The sequence below is a fragment of the Muntiacus reevesi genome, chromosome 3 (genome assembly GCF_963930625.1).
Source record: "Muntiacus reevesi chromosome 3, mMunRee1.1, whole genome shotgun sequence".
Taxonomy (NCBI): domain Eukaryota; kingdom Metazoa; phylum Chordata; class Mammalia; order Artiodactyla; family Cervidae; genus Muntiacus; species Muntiacus reevesi.
This window is the reverse complement of record NC_089251.1, coordinates 154,910,421-154,931,268: the sequence shown is the minus strand read 5'-3', so window position 1 is coordinate 154,931,268 and position 20,848 is coordinate 154,910,421. Positions and strand designations below refer to the sequence as shown.

The following is a 20,848-nucleotide window of genomic DNA, read 5'->3' as shown; positions in this document are numbered from 1 at the left end:
TATAGAGAAACTGAGATAATAAATCAAAATTTCATAAAGAGTCATCAAGTCTTCCACTCCAACAGGTGTCAGGCTTGATGTTAGGGCAAAATGTCACATGCTTATTGTAGGGCCAGCTAGAGCAAGAAACAGGACTCTGAAACCAGGAGAGCTGTTTTTTTTTTTTTAATAAAATTGTCATTTGCTTATTTTTTCTTATAAATGTCTTGGTCTGTAGGAGCTGCTATAACAGAATACCGTAAACTGGTGGCTTAATTCCTAAACAATAGTAATTGAGAAATATAAATATTTCACAATTCTGTTGACTGGAAAGTCCAAGATCAAGATATTGGCAGATTTGGTATCTGGTGAGAAACTGCCTCCTGGCTCACAGACATCTGTCTTTTTGTTGTGACCTTACATGTTGAGAGGAGCAAGGAAGCTCCTTGGTGTCTTTTTTTAATAAGAGGATTAATTACACCTGTAAGGGCTCTGTCTTCTATACCTGCTACTGCTGCTGCTAAGTCACTTCAGTCATGTCCAACTCTGTTCGACCCCATCCCTGGGATTCTCCAGGCAAGAACACTGGAGTGGGTTGCCATTTCCTTCTCCAATGCATAAAAGTGAAAAGTGAAAGTGAAGTCGCTCAGCCATGTCCGACTCTTCAAGACCCCATGGACTGCAGCCTACCAGGCTCCTCCGTCCATGGGATTTTCCAGGCAAGAGTACTTGAGTGGGATGCCATTGCCTTCTCCGGTCTTCTATACCTAAGCATCTTTCAAAGATCTCACCTCCAAATACTAAAACATCGGTGACTAGATTTTAACACAAACACTAAGGACACAAACATTAAGTAACATACAGCAACACAGGATGCTGAGAAACATTAGCAAGCAACAAGTAATTCTTTCTAAAGCGTCTAGGTATACAGTATGAAAAGGACTTTTGATTTTACAGAAGCCTTCTTATGCTCAATTTGTATGCATGATTTGTAGCATTTTCTACAACATCCCTTTAAGGATAAGGAGTATGATATATACTCCAGTTAGATAAACCTTCCACCAATAAAGAAATAATTTTGTTTTATTAGTTTTGAGTTCAATCAGTTGCCAATATTTTGCTTTTTCAGCTGAATAAACAATAAATTCAGGCAGACATTTACATCTGTGGTACACTTGAAAGTTTAGAACACAGAAGTCAAAGTCATTCACTCTGTTACTAAAAAGATTAATGCAGCTGAGTTGAATTAACTCATTCAGGGATGCATTTCTTCCCAAAGGAAACTACAAAGTTATTCCTCACAAACTAACCTTACTGTCCCCACACAATTAGGCATTAGAGATCAGATAAAATGTCACTGCACTTACTGGGTTTCCCACGTTGTACAGTGGTAAAGAATCTGTTTAATAATACAGGAGACACAAGAGACAAGGCTTTGGTTCCTGGGTCAATAAGATTCTTTGGAGGAGGAAATGGCAACCCATTCTAGTATTCTTGCCTGGAAAATCCCATGGACAGAGGAGCCTGGTGGGCTACAATCCATGGGGTCACGAAGAGTCATACCCAACTGAGCACACAAGGCCTTTTTTTGAACCTTGCCAATTATGCTACAAAGTGGATTATCTCTGTGAGAACACTGTAGTTCTTGTCAGTTTTTTAATTGTTAATTTCACCACACAATATGTTTAGTATCAAACAGGCCTTGGCCAGGTGTTTTCTTGATGTTGTAATACTTTAAAATAGAAGGATAGTACAAAGAAAGTGAAAGTGACCATTGGGGTCCCAGAAACCAGAACCTAGTAGTAAGCATGGGTCGTAGGTCCCGGCCAAACTTACGCACAAGATTTTAATGGATGCACTTCTGTATTGTTCTGGATCTCACTAAGCAATATCTTCTTTATGCAGAGTAGTGGTGTTGAGGTTCTGGGTTTATCACCATCTCAGAATAAGTCTATGTTTGGGCTATGAATATGAGGAAACACCACAGAAAACTAGTCTTAGAAGCAACACCTTGAAGTAATCTTGTAACTATAGTAAAGAATCAGCAATATAGTCCTTATGATCCAACTGGCTGGGCAGAGAGATGAATCTTTATTTCACTGAATGGTAATATTAAGAAAGATTATCTGGGTGGCAATAGTCACTCTTCCAGATACCTCCCCCCCCCTCCTTTTTTTTTTTTAAATAAATTAACCACCACCCTTGAGGAGTGATCAATAGTTTAAAATTGACCTAGGTTGAAGAATTACTGAAATGCCCACTCCAGCCTATTTCTTAAGACTGCCTTTAGTTTTGGTGAATGAGAAAGCACTTGTTGCTATTTCCTTTCTGAGAACTGCTGAGTTAGTAGAGAAGGAAGTGAGAGATGTTCGATTGAATTCTGTCCTGTGGGGGAAGGACAGGCCTGGGCTGTGCCTCTGAGCACTAGCTTCTGCTTTTGTGGGGCTGGCTTCCCAAGTAGCTGGTTCCTATTTATAAATGTCTGTAAAATTGGTTTGAGGAGTCCTACCTAATCCCCTTTCTGGAAACAAATGACCCCAGGTTCAGGGAGTGGCTAACTTTCTTTGCCCAAATTCAGGGCCACAACTCAGTGGAACATTTTAAACTGGTTTCCTGTCCATAAATATTTTAAAGATTTGATCAAACCTTAAGACAAAAAAAAAAAAAAAAAAAGAGGATCTGATTTAAACGTTGCTTCTGTGAGAATTTTTTTTTTTGGTCTGTGTTGAAGAATATAGCTTGAGAAAAGCCTAGTTGAAGCATCAAGTCACATCAGATAATAATGATAGAATGAGAGCTTCTGATCCAGTCTATGGGAGCCCTAATGTTGGATGTAGTTCTGCCATTAACTAACAAGTTTCATTATTTATTTGATATTGAAATCATGCTTATAATATTATTTTACACCATTTTCCAGCATTACATCAGTGTCTTTGGCACACTAGACCTTATTTGTTCATGAACTGAAAGTTTCTTAAGAATGTCTTGACTCTCCTGCTAATGTTGTGATTATCGTTGAAACTCATTTTTTGTGCTGTAATATATCTATGCTGCTTGTTTGTAGATGTTTGGGAAATGGTGTGGTTGAGATAAAAATATTCAGAAAGATTCAAGGAAAAATTAAGTCTTCTGCCAACTAGATTCTCTGATACTCTTATTAACATATGTTACATTTCACATAGTTAATGAGATAATTCTCTAAAGCACCATCTTGCCGCTAATACTTTTATTTCTTTAGTCTGCTTTTTGACTCATAATTTCACCATTGCAATTTAACTCTAAAAATTACCTTTAGGCTGGAGGGCTCTGGGGTCAAGATTGCCTAGATTCAAAACTCAGTTTAGCCTTCTCTGGGCTTCCCTGATGGCTCAAAGGGTAAAGCGTCTGCCTGCAATGTGGGAGACGACCAAGGTTCCATCCCTGGGTGGGGAAGATCCCCTGGAGAAGGAAATGGCAACCCACTCTAGGACTCTTGCCTAAAGAATCCCATGGATGGAGGATATGGTAGACTACAGTCCACGGGGTCCCAAAGAGTTGGACATGACTGAATGACTTCACTTTCTTTCTTTCTTTCTTTTTGGTCTTCCCTGGCTATGTGGTCTCAGGTGAATTTCATTATTTGTAAAATGGGGATAAAAATTTGCAATCACAGAATTATAGAATAGCAAGGGTGAAAATATTCCTTGAGCATCTTTCTACTATTTGTTAGGCACTACTGGACAATTTGGGGCTTCCCAGGTGGCAGAGTAGTGAAGAACTAGCCTGTCTATGCAGGAGACATAAGAGATGCAGGTTCGATCTCTGGGTTGGAAGATTACCTGCAGGAGGGCATGGTAACCCACGCCAGTATTCTTGCCTGGAGAATCCAATGGACGGAGGAGCCTGGCAGGCTAGTCAATAGGGTCACAGAGTCGGACACAACTGAAGCGACTTAGCTTGCGCACACACACATTGGATAATTTATGAGTCCATGTGATGCTCTGTGAAGTAGGCATCCTTTTATTTTTGGATGATTCAATTATGACCAGAAAGCTTAGTCAATTTTCCTAAAGGTCACACAGCTGGTAACTACCTCAAGCTCAGGTTTGTTTCTAAAGCATATGTCCCTTTCACTACATAACATAAAGAAAAATTTACTCTTTTCCCTCCCCAGGTTATAATGTTTCAGGGTTTCCCACTGCTATTACATAGTTGTTTTGCATGTAGAAAACAAATGCTTGACTTGATAGGTCATGACATGGAGGAAATTTAAATTTCCTGAAAGAATTGAACTGAAAGAAGACAATATGAAAAAACTACATACTCTATGATTTCAACATGACATACTGGGAAATGAAGACATTTAAATATCAGTAGTTGCCAGGGATTAGGGGAAAGGGAACGATGAATAAGTGCCACACAGTATTTTTAGGTTGGTGAAACTACTCAGTATGATACTATAATGGTGTAAACACATTATACATTTATCCAATGTATAATATTATAAATGTATTATTATACATTTATACAATGTACAACACCAAGAGCTGACCCTAAGGTAAATTATGGACCTTGGGTGACGTATTAATGTAGATTCATCAACTGCAACAAAGGTACCACTCAGGGGGAAATACTGATAATGGGGAGAGGTTATGCATGTGCAGGTGTAGAGTGTAAGGGAAATCTATGTACCTTCGAAACTTTTTCTGTGAACATAAAACTGTGTTCCACCCCCCCCCCCAAAAAAGATGTCTACTAAAAAACAAGCATAAAGACAAGCAAAATGGTGAAATGGTGTAACTTGAGAGCAGAGTAAGGAAAAATAACTCTGCAAAAGAACTTACCTGCCTAGCACTATAGAGTGAAAAAGACGAAGTCTAAGTCGGACAACTTGTGCTGACGTCCTGCTTGCTCACAGTTACTAGGTGACCTTCAGCAACCTACCTCACCTTTCTGGCGTGTCTGCGTGCTCAGTCGTTTCAGTCATGTCCGACTCTTGGCGACCCTGTGGACCATATGGACCATAGCCCACCAGGCTCCTCTGTCCATGGGATTCTCCAGGCAAGAATACTGGAGCGGGTTGCCATGCCCTCCTCCAGGGAATCTTCCCGACCCAGGGACAGAACCGGTGTCTCTTGCACTGCAGGCGGATTATTTACCGATGAGCCACGGGGAAGCCCCCAACTTTCTGGATCTCAGTTTCAAAATGCTTTAAAATGTGCCGGTTAAACTGATCTCTAACTTCTCTTCCGGCCCTAAAAATCACAGCTTTATATCTAAAGACCCATCCCTACTTTCTTTTCCTTTCAACCCAGAAGAACCACTCTCGCCTAAACCTTGTTTTTACTCAACTGCGTACTTTCTGACGTACTCGCTGGATCTTAAAACAGAGCAACTGGTCCTCGTGACGGCGAAACTAAACAGTGGGGGTGGAAGACTGAACTCTGAGGGGGAAAAAAATGCAAGTAAGCGCAGAAGTTCCACAGCCAGCGGCAGTAACCCGAAGAAGGCAGACAGGGATGGGTAAAAGTGACGCTACGTAGCGACGGCGGAAGCGCGAGGTAGGGTGAGGCCGAGAGCCGATTGGATGGCTGAGGGGGCGGGGCCCGCGCTCACAGCGCCGGGAAGAACGAGGGAGGAACCAGGGAAGCTGCGCGCGCGTCGCTAGATGGTTTCTGCTCCCTGGCTTCCCTTCCCCGGAGCCTGGAGGGCGGGTCGTCGGGCTTGCCGACGCCGTGTGACGTCACAAGGGGCGGGGCGACCCGAGGGTCCTGCCGGCGCGCGGGCGCGTTCCGCAGTCGGTGTTTGGGGCGCTGCGTGTATAGTGACTCGGTCTCTGCTCCGGGTTCGCTGTCACAGCCCAGCCCTCCCTGGAGTCCGGGACGGACAGGGCACGCGCCCGTGTCTATGTGTCAGCGGGACTCAGGACAGAGGCGTCCTCTCGCTGCCTTTTTTTTCTTCCTTTTATCCAAAGAAGGGGGCAGTTCTCACGCTTGCCTTCCTGTCGCCCCGTTGGGAGCGGGGTTGGTGTGCGGAGTGGTTCGTCTTTTTTTCTTTTAAACTTGTGAGCGCTTTTTTTTTTTTCTTCCCCTTTTTTAGGCTCAGTGCCGGCTGGACTGGTTTCCTCGGTCCCTGACTAACCTCTTTCTGCCCCTTCTCTCGCCACCCTCGCCCAAGGTCGCCCCTCCGCCCTCGCCCCTGGCCCGGGGTGGGTGGGAGGCTTTGTCCGGCCCCCTCCCCACCCGAGTCTCCGCAGCGTAGCCGCACCTGCCTCAATATGAACGGGGTCAGGGACCCCCCTCTTTTTATAAAAGATATTAAGCCCGGACTGAAAAACTTAAATGTCGTCTTTATTGTCCTGGAGATAGGTAAGTGGGGTCCGCAGCCCGCCCCGCCGCCCTGTGCGTCCCGGGACAGGAGGGAAGGGCACCGCAGCGGCGAGCCGGGAGCTCCCCTCCCCCTCTCCTCTCTCGCCTCTCCCCTCCCCCATCCACCTGGCCCCGTTGGCCCCCGCCGGCTCGGTAGCCCGCCTGCGGCGAGAACCTGAGGCTCGGCCTCTTCCCACCTTTCAGGTGCAGTTTGATCCTGGAGGAGGAGTTAGTTTTTTGGAAGTCCTCATTATCTAACACACCCCTCCCCCTTTTGATTTTTAAATCTTCACAGGACGCGTGACCAAAACCAAAGACGGCCATGAAGTGAGATCATGCAAAGTAGCAGATAAAACTGGCAGCATCACTATTTCCGTGTGGGATGAAATCGGAGGTCTTATACAGCCAGGGGATATTATTCGGTTGACCAGAGGGTAGGTGTGCTTAAAAGTGTTGGGGAATGAGTGCGCCTCCAAAGTAGGAGTCTGCAGAATCCGAATTGACTGACGCCCGGCACCTTGGCAAGTTCTGGTTAAAGTTTAGGGTTTTCTGTGAGCCACTCCGAGGATTTTTGAGCCCCATCGATGTTAACCTGACATGGTGGACGGCGTTGGGATGTAACACTTTTGCCTTTAAAAAGTTTCAGCTGGGAATCTAAATAGCTACACCTTGTTTACAAGTTAGGTAGATTTTTAAATACCACTCTAGAATTATTCAGTCTTTTAAGAAGATTAAAACTGACAGTTAATACTTAATCTTTTTTCATTGACTATATAATGTAGTTGTCACTTAGTTTATTTCTCCAACTTTTCCTCCTTTTAATAACTTGAAGTCCTACGCATATTTTATTTGTATACACATTTAGACCGTGTGTACTTAAGTTGAGATTGTAACTGGAGAATTTAGCCAGTTTTGTAGTGTGTCAGATTTGTACTCGGAGGTAAAACTTGAAAGAAAGTTTACAATATCTGGAAGGTACATTCTTGAAAATGATTCCTTTTGCCTACTGTTGTAAGGTCAGTGTTGCACAAAAACCAAAATGTTGTGCAGAAAATGTTTGACAGAAGAATATCTATGATACCTCTGTCCAAAAGAGTTAGTTGGCAGATTGGCTTTTAAAATTAGTACATTCTTTTGAGGGGGGCTGGGGGGGGGAGTGGGGGAGGTTAGTAGTTAGACTGCATTTACCAAGATTTTAATTTAGGAAGATAAAATGCTAAAGAAGGATCTTTAGATTTTGGAACCTTTTTGGTTTACAGAATTATAATAATTCATTGGTCAAAACTGTAGGAAAAGTGGGTGGAGATTGATAAAGCTAACACTAAGCTAAAGTGAATAGAATCTCAGAAAAGTGTTGGATCACCCTGAAAGTAGGAACTTAAGAGCCCTTTGATAGTATCTTACAGGTCTTACAGCACCTTCAGGAAGTGAGGCAGAGTATCATCAAAGAAGGAAGTGAGAGTCAGAACTTAGACATTTTTTTCTCATACACTGTGACTCATTATGACACTGGTTAAGTCTTTTAAACTTCCACATTTTTAACTTGAACAAAAGAGAATTTCTACCAGGGAGGGTAGGGTGAAAATTAGCATAATTAAAGTTTTTTGGCTGCCAAAGTATCTCATCCAGTGATTAGAAGTTATTTTATACACTGTAAACAGCTTCTCATTTTGATTATCGCATATTTTGTAGTCACAGAAAATACATAGATGTGTCCATCAAAAAACTGGAAAAACTAAGTAGCCAAGTAGGATCTCCAGGATCTTAAGGAGTATAGTTACCGAGGAGTACAGTGTAAAGGGATATTGAAAACCAAAGAAATCTACTATTTTCTAACTTCTGTTTAATGTTGAAGTTACTACGTTTTCTCAACTTTTCTCTAAAGTGGGAATCCCAGGTGGCGCTAGTGGTAAAGAACCTGCCTGTTAGTGCAGGAGACATGAAGACACATGGGTTCAGTCCCTGGGTTGGGAAGATCTAGAGAAAGAGATAGCAACCCGCTCCAGTATTCCTGCCGGGAGAATCCCATGAAAAGAGGAGCCTGGTGGACTAAAGTCCATGGGGTCACAAAGAGTCAGACACAACTAAAGTAACTTAGCACGCATACCTTACTTACTAAAGTAACATCCTGTGGAGTCTGGCCCATTTGTAAGTCCCTTAAATTCTTGTTGAATCTAACAACAGAAGCTTTTGAAGAAACGTATACATCTCAATAATGGTAATTTGAATATTGGCACACATATCAGAAAATCCTGCAAACATTGATCTCATTCCTGAAATAAGTGAAAGTTAAATGTTTTAGTTGCAGTTAACCAAATTTTCTCTCAAAATAGGTGTTAATTTTTTACTTTAATAAGAGAAGATATTAGTGCACTGTTTCAGTCACTTTTTTGTATAGCAAAGTGATGAATGGAATCTTTAATAAATAACATTTACTAAATGAAGAGAAATACATAATGTGAGACTAGAAGAATTTTACTAACTTGTATTAAAAGATAAACCATCACTGTACTTAAATAATGCTTGGTTATAATTTATCTTTCTAAATCATGAAACTTAATAGTAGTTGTACAAAGAACCAAGCCTTGGACTTATTTTATAATACTAACATATTTTTCATAGATTTGTGTATAGGATTATTTTATATAATGATACTATCTGAATTCAGAATTGTTTAAATGTTCAGAGGTTGTTGCAAAAAATAGGGAATTTGGAAAAGCAAATCAGTGTAAGATTATGATCTTAGTTTTTTAGCCCCTTCCTTGATTAAATTTACTAAATTTTTAGTAACTTAGGAATAACACATACTAGCCTGTGTTTTATAGAGGCAAAGGAAGAACTATTTTACCAATATCTGGTAGACCAATTACGTAAGTGTAAAACACTGGGGTGCAGATTTTATATGTCCTGTGATTGAATAAAGTAATTTCTGCTTAAGTCTCTGCAGTTTGAAAGTTCTCCCTTTGTTAATTGACCAAAGATGTGATCTTTGGAGTATAATAATGCTTCCTTTGCAAAAAGACATCTATTTTCTAGGGTTAGTTATTGTTTAATTATATCAAAATTTGGCAGTAGATTTTTGTTCACATTATTATTTAGTAAGTAACAAGTTAATCAATGGCAGACACAGGGCTTGAGCCCCACCTGCACACCAGTACAAAAATTACAGTATAAAAATTTATTCAAGTTGAAGGAAACATACATATTTTCGTAGAACTGATGTTTCTTTTCTTTCTAGGTATGCATCCATGTGGAAAGGATGTCTGACACTTTATACTGGAAGGGGTGGAGAACTTCAGAAAATTGGGGAGTAAGTATTAAAATATGTTTCATATAATTGAATAAATTACAAAGAATATCAACAGAATAACTGGTAGATGTAAAGTATGCACCTCTTCCTTGACCTTTTTTGACTGGTAAACCGAATGCTTCTAGCAGCTTAACTCCATGTATGTGCTGGTTTAACAGCTATCAGTACTGTTTCCTGTGGTTGAGAATGTCAGTGTTTCCTGGCAGAGAGCATTGAGAAGCTGCACTTGAGACGATCCCCCATGGGACCATTTCTGGGAACGTGTATCTTTCAGGTGTCACAAGTACCATTTGAAGTAAACTCTGTCATCTAGTGAATTTTCATTTAAGAAGCTGAGTATTAGTTTTAGGCAGTAAGTTTAATTTTTTTTCTCTGTTTACGGGTGAATATGTACCCATATATAAAAGGATTTGAAGCAGTGGCAGTTGAATTCCTATATTTATCTAGTCTAGATACTGTACAGGCTGCCACAGTGTGAGCTTCCATAAACTACTACCCTGGCTATCTCCACCTTGACTTTGAGGAACCATCCTCTCTAGGAGTGTAAAGGTAGTTCAGTTTCCACATTGGCCTAGACATTTGGGATGTACTCATAAAGTATGGTGTAGGCAGTGAACCAAACCATTAAGTCCATTCTATTTGGTTTATGCCTAAGACACCTACTTAATGCCTATCAAAATAGAGGATATTTAAAGGGAGAAGCCACAAATGGCACCAGAAATCAAATAAAGGAAGAATGTATTCTACACTGCAGGCATAAGATACTTTGGGAAAAATAAGCAATCTGTGAGCTTTTTTTTTTTTTTTTGAGCTTTTAAAGATAATAAACTGGTAACACTGCTTTGGCTAGGAGGAAAATTAGAGTTCACTTTTGTTCATATTTAGAGTAATGTTAGAGCAATGTGCTATGAGAGGTCTTAGCATCAGTATTACAGAAAGAATTAGGATTCTGACACAACCTTCACACACATGTACAGTATTTATAATTATGGAGGTTAGTTACATGAAGAACCACTGGAGGTCACTCAGAGCATAGTGACTTTGTGTTGGGGTCAGTATAGGAGTTACCAAAACTGATTCTAATTTGTGGGTTGAGGAGCTAAGAAAATGCTTATGTGTAATGTTAATTAATATACACTATAGTCAGCTGATAAGAAGTCTTGGGATAAACTGTTTTCTTGATAGCCAGTTGTCTTTTATTAATGCCTGTAAAATCCACTTTTAACCTTGAATGATTATCTTTGCAGATTCACAGCAATTGATCAAAAGAATGACTATGAGTGGATGAGAGTGTGTGAGTGGATCAGTGCAAATCCATCACCACTGCTGGAAAAACCACTCTGGAACCCTATACAGAGGCATCAGTCAGCCTGTGTGGAAAAACAGGACAAAGATGTGTTCCTGTGCCCTTGATCTTTGACATTTAGTTTCTGCAGTACAAAATTAGAACTAAAATACAAAATAGAATGTTTCTGACATTGTAGACAATCAAGTATTTGAGGTTTTTTTTTTTTTTTTAATGAAACAAAGCTTTTAGGAAGTTTTGTTGTAAATGAATAGAGTTAGCATGTTGCTGTTTGGTTAATTCATTGACATCTAAGTTCTTTCTTCCTGTTAGTTATGCATACTATATAAAGGTTGATTATTTCAGAAATCATTCAAATTGTCCTTTATTATCTTTCAGATTTTGTATGGTTTATTCAGAATTGCCAAATTTCAGTGAACCTAACCCAGATTATCGAGGACAACAGAACAAAGGGGTAATTAATCCAAATGTATTGTCTGTTTTTATGATTTGGCTAATTTGACTGTGTAATATAATTCTATGGCTAGGTTGCCAAGCTTTTCATATCCTAAGTATAATGGAAACAGTTTTAAAAAGAATCTTTTAAAGGTCATTTTCATTTTATGTGTTTTGTGAGTCTGTATAGGATCTGAAATGGTGCTGATGAACCTATTTGCAGGGAAGGAATGGAGACAAAGGCGTGGAAAATGGGCTGGTGGACAGAGTGGGGGAAGGAGAGGGTGGGACACATGAGCAAGTAGCATTAGCATATATACGTTATCTTGTGTAAAGCAGTTAATGGGAAGCTGCTGCATGACGCAGGGACCAGCCTGGCCTCTGTGACGGCCTTAGAGGGGTGGGGCTGGGTGACTGGTGGGAGGGAGGCTCAGAAGGGAGGGGACACACACACAGGTTTGAGGTGTACAAGCAGAAGTCAACACCACATTGTAAAGTAATTATCCTCCGATTACAAATAAACTTTAAAAATTGTTTGAAAAAGCCTTGAAAGTTAAAAAAAAAAAGAATGGATACATGTTTTATGTTTATTTTGAAATCTTTATTTGATTAAGTGAAAACTTTTTTTTTTAATAGGCACACAATGAACAGAAGAATAATTCCATGAATAATAGTAACAGTGTGGGTACAGGTACATTTGGACCAGTGGGTAAGATTTTTTTTTTGGCATATTTGTGGTCAGGTATAAGAATTAAGGGAATCTCTCAAATGCAAAAAACTTGTCTTTAGGCAAAAATTAGTACTAAAAGGGAAAGTACTGTGAAAGAGGAAATTCTCAACTAATTTTTCTAGAAAAAACAGATACCCTCATAAGCTAATTTATTGAACACATTCTATATTTAAACATTTGGACCAGTTACTGGGAACACAGTGATTAAGAAATTAAGTTTTGTTGATGCATTATGCTATTTTTTGTTGATTTTTACAGAATTTCTATAATCTAGTAATTATTTATAGTAGATGCAGAATAACTGGTTATTTTTGTGTACTGAAAGCAGTTTATTCTCAGATTAATAGCTCACCTTAGTTTTTCATATGCGAATAGCTGGCCTTTACCCCTCAAATACCCTCAAAGGTCAGTGACTCTTATATCCTTGTTAAAGGTCTTTTGAAGCCTTTATTCTTAAAGACATAGGGAAAACTCTTTAGTGACTGGAATTCATTAGGGTGGCTGAGGGCTTATCTGGCTGCTTAGACGGTAGAGAATCCACCTGCAATGCAGGAGACCTGGGTTCAATCCCTGGGTTGGTAAGATTCCCTGGAGAAAGGGCATAGCAACCTACTCCACTATTCCTGCCTAAAGAATCCCCATGGACAGAGGAGCCTGGCGGACTGAGGCCTGTAGGGCCGCTGAGCTGGACACAACTGAGCATGCAGCACGGTGTGGCTGGAGTTTACGTGACCTGTTGGCTACATGCTTTGGCACAGCTCTGATAATTGTTATGTTGTGGGACACTGCTGTTTTTTCTTTAGAAAGTTAGAATTATAGTCTCTCTCTCAAAACATTACTGACCTTATTTGAATCAAATGCCAATTGCTTTTACTTTTTCCCTCAATACAGGTAGTACAGTATATATGCTTTTTTCCTACTTTGTTATCTTCTCATTCAGTTGCCCAAGTTGCTCTTTTCCCCCACTCCTTATTGATACAAGCATCAAGTTAATACATTTGAAGTAATTACACATTTGGAAAAACCTAGAACTCACACTGAGTTTTTTCCAGTAGTTTACAAATAAAGGTGTTTATTTTCCATAATATTCTTATAAGCATTAATAGCATGTGTTACAACTTTAAATAGATATAATTCTGTCTGAAAATGGTGATGATTTTTTTATATTCTTTCTTAGGAAATGGGATTCAGACTGGCCCAGAAGCGAGGGGATGCCAATTTTCATATGCTGGTAGAAGCAATGGCCGGGGACCTATAAATCCACAGCTACCAGGAACAGCTAATAATCAAACAGTCATGACCACAATAAGTAATGGCAGGGACCCTCGGAGAGCCTTTAAAAGATGACCTTTGCCAAATACTCGCATGTAGTTTTTAAACTATATGCCCTACTTGAACACTTATTGCACTTTTATTTATTGTTAACTGTGAAAACTGTTCTTTACCTGTTTCTTTTTATGTTTTTGGTTTGTTAACAAGAGTGGTTTGTTTTTTATAGAAGAACTATTAAGCTGCTCGAGTCTCCTATTGAAGAATGGGAACACTCTGAAGAATAGGGGCATTTATTTTTAGAGCAAAAAGATCTTTGGATATCCTCTAAAAAACCTGCACCCATTTCATGGGTGAGTTACTTATGCCATCAGCATTTTAGCCTCTATGAGTCTGTCTTCTATATAAATTTTGTAATATTTAAAATAAGGCTTAGTGGGAGATGTTCTTTTGTCTTAAATACAGATATTGCCAACTAAAGCAATAACCACCAAAAAAACAAAAATCTGGTCAATGTTAACAGCAATTTTTGAGTGTGACTCCAGGGAATGGTTGACTTCTTCATTGAGTGACTGCCATTAAGATTTTCCAAGGACTGAATCATCCTAAACTCTTGTTTTATTACCGAAAAGCATATTCTTTATCAGAATTATGGAACAGAATGTGATCTGTATTATGACAAATTTTTAGAAGGAATCTACATTTATTTTAAAGTAGTCCCATTAATATTTATCAGCTTTGTGTGTTACACTGAATGGAAATTTAAACCTGAGGCCTTGAATGTTTATTTTTGGAAACTACTGTGTCAAATATTAAAGTTTAATTTGAGGGAGTTATGAAGTCATAATAAACATTGATCTAATTTTTACAAATTATGGTAGATAAATATAATAGTGAAGGCAATTCAAATTGAATTTATATTCAATCTTACAGGGTCCTGGGTATTTGCAGAAAATCAGCCTGGAGTGAAAATCCTAGGTACTTACTTATTTGAAGGGAGTGTGTGTGTGTGTGTTTATTGTTAAAGTTTCTGAACACAATTCACAAAGCCTTATCAGCAGAAGTTAAGAAATGGCTCTCCCAAAGAAGCAAATACAGCTTTATTTAGAAATATAAAGGTTACATTTACTCATGTGATGTTAAATGGTGTCCAGTTCCACTTTGCACTGTAGGGTGGATAACTGGAAAATTTTTCCTTTGTTAGAATTAAACTCTTCAAAATTATCTCTTGAATAAAATTTGCATTAATGTTAACAGACCTACCTTATTTTTGCTCTTTTCATGATTTACAGTGGAGAGCCAGTACTTTTTTTATTTTTATTTTTTACTGTAACTGTAGTCATGACTTCAGCCTGGGTGACTGCTTAGCTCTGTATTTGTCACTTTGTCTTTTTTCTCCCACCTCAAATAGCAAAATAGTTTTAAGTAGGCTTTGTTTTCTGACAGTGCCGTGGCATTTGAATATAAAACTCTGCGCCAGATACTTATTTGCTGTAATCCAGTTTCTAACTGTGCCACACATCAGGCACTGTGTCAGTAGTGTTAAGGGGTAAATGAAGCAATGAATAAACTCAGGAAGTTTGTTTATGGTACTTAAGTAACTGGGGATTATATGTTATAGAAATAAGTTTTCCCTTTATTCACATACTGATTATTATAGTTCATTTGGTTTTGTAACTAGTATTTTTTCAAGATGTTCACAAAATTACAAATGTTTGAAGTTAAAAAAAATTGCAAATTAGTATTTTTTTTGTTTTTTTAAAAATCTTTTAAGTAAGGGTAGGAGCCCTAAGACTGAATTATTTGTGGGAGATTAGTATTAAAAGTGATTTTGAAAGAAAGAATTGTAGTTTTAAAAAAAATAATCATGTATTGGCTTGCTGAGATGCTTATCCTGGCCTGATTCTCTTCACCTGTGGTATTGGACAAGCTGTTCACTTAAAACCTCTGTAAGCCTTAGGTTCCATAACTGTAAAAATAAGTAAGTGATATTACTCCTTATTTAAGATTTTTCCATGTGAATGATTAGAATGATTTCTGGCTCCTAATAAGCAGTCAAATGTTTGTTGTCTAATCATACCTCAAGAATAGAAAAAAATGCAGGAGTTAGGTGTGGAGGTATTGTTACCCTTTAATGTGTTGAGATTAAGTAGAGAAAGACCTTACGTTTTAATTTTGTGATTGATGTTTGCCTCAATAATTTAACCTTGCTGTTCTGTGGGGTTTTTTTTTAAATCATTTATTAACAAATTTCTTTTTTCTTAAGGGAAGCCTCCAAAACCAAAGCAAAGTGAGTTACAATTCATAATGAATATTTGCCTTCTCAGCCTGCTTGGACAGTACTCATCAAGAAGTTAAGAGGAAGAAAGTTTCCTACTTTTCCTCCTTCTTGGCGCTTTCAGCTAACAACTTCATAAGTTTAAACACCTACTGAAAACAAAGGCCATTTGGTATAGAAATACACACTACTGGGTTTAGGTCCCACTTTATTTTTATAAGTCAGTTCTGAAGTGAATTGAAGTCTCATTAGGCAGGTGGCCCCTTCTCTCTGGGCAGGTTCTTTGGGGGGTTACTACAATACAGACTTGGAAACACGAAGCCCATGAAACAAGGTGGTGATGCGTATTAGTGAAGCCTGCAGTATGCTTTCCCATGGACATTTACGCCAACTCATTTTTGCTTGGTTCCTGTAGTTTTAGTAATTGCATTTTAAATTTGAGGACAGTTTAGCTTGAAGCTCACCTAAATAATTGTATCACTGAGAAGTGAGTATTTGTCACTTGTAGTTTTATCTTTCAACATTTTAAGAGAATGTTTAATTTGCTGGGTTGAGTAATATCTCCAAGGCAATGATACTAAAAACAAATAGATGCAAGTTTAGTAAAATCAATGATCTATAAAGAACTTGTAAAGTAATCAGAAGGTGGTTAACCAGCCCTAGAAAGTTTTCTCAGAAGGTACAAGTTTGAGAGTATTTTACATCAGTCTTAAGACTCAGTAGAAGTTCTTAGTTAATGTGGATCTGACATTCCAATGTAATTACTGACATGCCTTCCTTTTTTATACCTTAATAATACCATTATAATGTACCATAATAAGAGGTTGCTCCAGTTGTAGGCTGCTGTGACTTAAAGAGACTTGAATGTATTCACAAATGTTCTATAAACAACAAACAAGAAAACCACGTGAAAAGCAGTTTTAACATAAGACTTTTTCACACCAAACTCTGTTTTTTCCTCTAGACTTGTTTTTGGGGTAGCTTCTGCTATGATGCTTTTTTTTTAAATCTACTTTTCCTTCTGTTAATTTGTTTTATCCCCTATCCAATGGAAGTGAACATTTCTAGTAGAAGAGAATCACAGTTGTTCTCTGGTACAGTATTAATGATAAGCAAAAGCAGATATGCTTGGTCATAGTGACAATCTGTGTATTGAGGTTCCAGCCAATTATTAAATAGATGTTAGGGTAAACAGCCCCACATTTCACAAAGTAGCCATGATGACTAACAGTTGAGGTATGCTTTTGAGGAAACCTAATTGTGACCTTGGGAAAACAACACTATCCTGAATGGTATGTTGTTAGGACCTGAGGAGGAGAAACTAGAAAAACTTTCCAGGTGTGTTCAAGTTTTTTTTTTTCCCCAAATCTCTTCAGGTTTACTTTATTAGGGATGCACCAGAATTTGTTCCAATGCTGTGACCAGAGAACTCCAGGTTTCTGAGCTAAAAGTGTATAATGATGTTTCTTAAAACAGTGATTACAGATGAGAGAACCAAGTTCAGACCATCTGACAAGCCATTTATGTAGTATGTTTCCTCATTAAGAACATTAGGTCCAAAGATGTTCCTAAGAGCTGTTTACCACTAAGATTATCAGTGTGATGAAGAGAAAAGGAGCATTTTAACAAGTTTTGACTAGTAAGACATTCCATTTGTCTTTTTCAAGGCCTTGATAAGTAACACGTCTTTAAAAGTAAGATCTTTAACCATTTTTAACCAAAATTTTGAGTACATTTTTGTTTCATACCAACAATATTTATACTTCTGGACATAAAGAGTCCAGTTTCTTTGTCCACATATTGATACCGCATAAAACTCTCAAAGAATGGTTTATAAACCTATATGAGATTTTCCCCAGGAACTTGTTAGGTGTATGGATTATTTCTCTGCTCCACCAGAAGAATGTGTAAGTGTAGGTTGGAGAGAGCTGCACTTGAAACAGTCCCTGAAGATTTTTGTATCCTGCCCTTGATATTAACACAGAAATAGCTTTATCTTGAAATATATGTACACATGTACATACAGTTTATTTTTTGTGAGGTTAGAATGTATCAAGGTTCTAGATATAAAAAATAGTACTTAGACATATACACCTCCAAAAGTCAGAATTGATGGGTAAAACGGTAATTCCAAGCAGGGTAGAGTTTGAATACAGCCTCTGTTAGCACGCTTGAGTTTTGAGTTAGGTTCAAATAGAGTATCTTAGGGTCAGGTTATCCATAGTGGAATTGCGTGGCTTCCTCTGGACCTATATTGATCAAAGTGAAAATAAAACATTAGTTTTCTGTTAAAAAGAATTATAATAGATTTCATCATTGCTTATTTGAGCAAGCCTGTTTGCAGCAGCATCTGCCTTCCTCCTGTCTCCCAAAGCATTCCTCAATTCCTTTTATTGTGTAGAGAGGCTGGCCAAATTGAAAAGTAGTGGAATTGGAGGCCTGATAAACTGCTGAGAATACCTCCAGAACCTACCCTCATTGACCTCAATCCTGTTCTTCAGAGGGGCAGGTATCATAAATAGTTTACATAAATGAGTAATAAGCAAGGCATAGTTAGACTGCCTGGTGGGGCTAGTCTTGATTAAAATATTTATAACCCTAACAGGAAGCTGAGTAAGACCTTTGACCTAAGACTAAGATGGAAAACCAATAAAAACAGGGTAGTCAGCATAATTAGTGCCATCTACTGGATGGTTATGAAATCGTTTCAGTAATTTAGGAATCTGGCTTAAAGTGGGAGAAAGTTGCCATTATTCCATCAGATGGGAATTTTTTTGATGTTTAAGCATGTGTGGAAGATCAATAAGGAGAAGTTGAGCTATATGTTTATAATTGATGAACAAGCAACACGGACATCAAAAGTAGATTCCTTTCAGTTAAACAGCTTTATTAAATCCTGTATAGCTCCCTGAAGGGTCAGAAAATATGGGAATTTTTGCCAAGTTTTGTACTCTTGTTACATATTTCAATAATACTGGTGGGAAGTGTAAATTGTTAAAAATACCTTTGGGTGGGCGGTGGTTTGGTGAAAACAGTTGGAAGTAGAACACGAAACTGCTCTTATAAATTTTATTCCTTTACTAATGATATTTTGTCAAATCCTGGCCAAGTGACTGCTGTTCTTGGAGTTATGTTAGCTTTGCAGAACATAACCTATTTTAATTGCCAGAGACAATGTGCTTTGGTGAAAAGAACATAGTTTTGAGCTGAGGAGATCTTGGTTTGAGACCTAGATCTATTTTCTGGCTCTATGGTCATGAGCTTCATTATAAAAAAAGGAATTGGAGGCTATCTATATACTAACAGAGAGATGAGAACTGTGTGAGCCAATGTATGCAAAACATCTGTTCCATATCTAGAGCTCAACAAGTGTTATGTTTTTTTCCCCATGAGCAATGGAAATAAGAGGCAAATACTGGTCATTTCTCCATGCCATTATTAGGAGACAACCTTTTCTATAATATCTGGAATATTAAGCAGTTTGTATAATTGCAATTAGGTTCCTTTTTTAAACAAGCTTTTAGAGTTCTGGATGCAGAAAAGTACTATGCTGAGAATTTACCATGACAGTTGCTGGATTGAGTCTTCATCACAAAATCTGTCCAATAGCTGAGTACTTTGCACTGTTTTTTTCCATTCATCCTTTCCCAGAGGGTGAAGGCGTGACTATGAAAGTGCAGGGGAAGAAGAATGTGTGGGCCAGGGTTTGTGTCAGGGAGAAAGTCAGTGACCAAGGGGAAAACAGAGGGTATTGGAAGGGATTCTGTATTTCCAGTGACACCCTCAGTGTTGCTGTATACCCAGAGTTTGCCAGTTTGCTTCTGATAAAGCATCAGGTAACTTTCCCCAATATTCTATTATGAAAAATTTTAAATGTGTTGAAAGAGTTGTAGACACGTGTTCTCACCAGTGAGATATTACCATTACTATCTGACTCTGCTTGTTTTTATTCCATCCATCTATTCATCCTGTTCTATTCATGAGTCTTTTTAATACATTTCAACTAAACCGTAGACATCAATGAACAATATTTCACTATCTTGGCATATGTGTTCATTAATGGAGTTCAAGGTAGGTTTTTAGTGTAAAATTTAATGCACAAATCTCAGATGTACATTTGTGAGCTTTAATGAATGCCTATGCCACCTGTGTAACTCCAGCCCCTGTGGAGATACGGAACATTGTCATCATTCCAGAATGTTCTCTCATGTAGCTTCCCAAGTGAATTCCTTATCCCCACAGACCCAGTGGCAGTCACTTTTCTTATATTTTAAAAACCACTCAGCTTAAAGCTAACAGTTTCCCATGTACCAAGGGCAGCTCTAAATTGCCTCAGTGAGTTACATAATTCCTGTCTCAACCATGCCAGAGTACAACCAAGCCCAGTACCCTCACACACCTCACAAGTGTAATTCCATGACCTTGGTATTTTTGAGTCTCTCCTTGTTTCAGTTTAGCTCCAGCTCTGCCCCTACTAACATCTATTTTTTCCCCCTCAACATTTACGTCTGACACCCTAGACTCTTGGGGCAGAAACTGCTGGAATGAAGACCAGCTGAGCAGTGCAGTCCTACGAGTGTGACTGAAAGGAGTTGGTTACCTGGCACACACCACTGCCGAGAGCAGCTCTGTCAGGGATGAGAGGGGGAGCCTCTGGCAGGATATGATGTGAAGTCTTCTGGGATGGAGTGTCAGGAGTAGAAGAGACACACTGGAACTTCAGTGTTTGCAGGTCTAATGCTCAGCTGTTTAGCAGATCTTGAGTCTAAAACTGATTTCTTAAGGCATGAGCTGGCCAGAAGTGTCTTCTGCTTACGGTTTTGCCTTTTCTTCCCATCAGTTGGCTTCAAAGCTGGCATACTCAGAGTGTGTGAAAGTTCCTTGCCAAGCAGAGGCCTGCCACTCTCAGACTATAGGGAAGCATCCCCAAGTGAAACACACTGAAGAAAACACTATTGTGTGTTCTTTCCAATTTATGTACACATGTATACACACATAGTAATCACTGTCAACAAAGTTTTTTCTGCATTAAGCCCACATTTCTCAGTCTTAGATACTTGCCTTTTTCTATTACTTGGTCTCTCCACTTCTTTAATGGGTACCCATAATTTATTGCACCCTTGCTATGGGCCAGCACTGTACTTATGAGTTCCCTACATTATCTCATTGATTTATTAAATGACCCTGTGAAGGT

At 38.8% G+C, this 20,848-nt stretch overlaps 1 protein-coding gene and 1 long non-coding RNA gene across 4 annotated transcripts in view; one reads left to right on the top strand and one right to left on the bottom strand.

Annotated features, from left to right (window-relative positions):
- Positions 1–5,371, bottom strand: part of LOC136163269 (uncharacterized) — a 43,682-nt gene extending 38,311 nt beyond the window's left edge. For both annotated transcript variants that reach the window (XR_010662205.1, XR_010662204.1), the window contains exon 1: positions 4,803–5,371. This is a non-coding gene — a long non-coding RNA (uncharacterized lncRNA). The remainder of the gene's footprint in view (positions 1–4,802) is intronic.
- Positions 5,372–5,747: 376 nt separating this feature from the next.
- Positions 5,748–14,630, top strand: NABP1 (nucleic acid binding protein 1). Of its 2 annotated transcripts, none has more exons than XM_065930931.1 (6): positions 5,748–6,326; positions 6,622–6,760; positions 9,565–9,636; positions 11,321–11,396; positions 12,014–12,086; positions 13,285–14,630. In XM_065930931.1, exons 1-6 carry the CDS (start codon positions 6,236–6,238, stop codon positions 13,452–13,454), a joined length of 621 nt encoding a protein of 206 aa, XP_065787003.1. In that variant the 5' UTR covers positions 5,748–6,235; the 3' UTR covers positions 13,455–14,630. The 2 variants fall into 2 exon arrangements, with proteins under 2 accessions (XP_065787003.1, XP_065787004.1); XM_065930932.1 differs by having other exon boundaries at positions 5,749–6,022.
- Positions 14,631–20,848: the final 6,218 nt, after the last annotated feature.

Bases quoted from the DNA above. Each gene is read 5' to 3' on its own strand.
- NABP1 (XM_065930931.1), top strand. From the start codon at position 6,236: ATGAACGGGGTCAGGGACCCCCCTCTTTTTATAAAAGATATTAAGCCC. The intron at 6,327-6,621 runs GTAAGTGGGGTC...AAATCTTCACAG, and splicing joins CTTTATTGTCCTGGAGATAG to GACGCGTGACCAAAACCAAA. The intron at 9,637-11,320 runs GTAAGTATTAAA...ATTATCTTTCAG, and splicing joins GAACTTCAGAAAATTGGGGA to ATTTTGTATGGTTTATTCAG.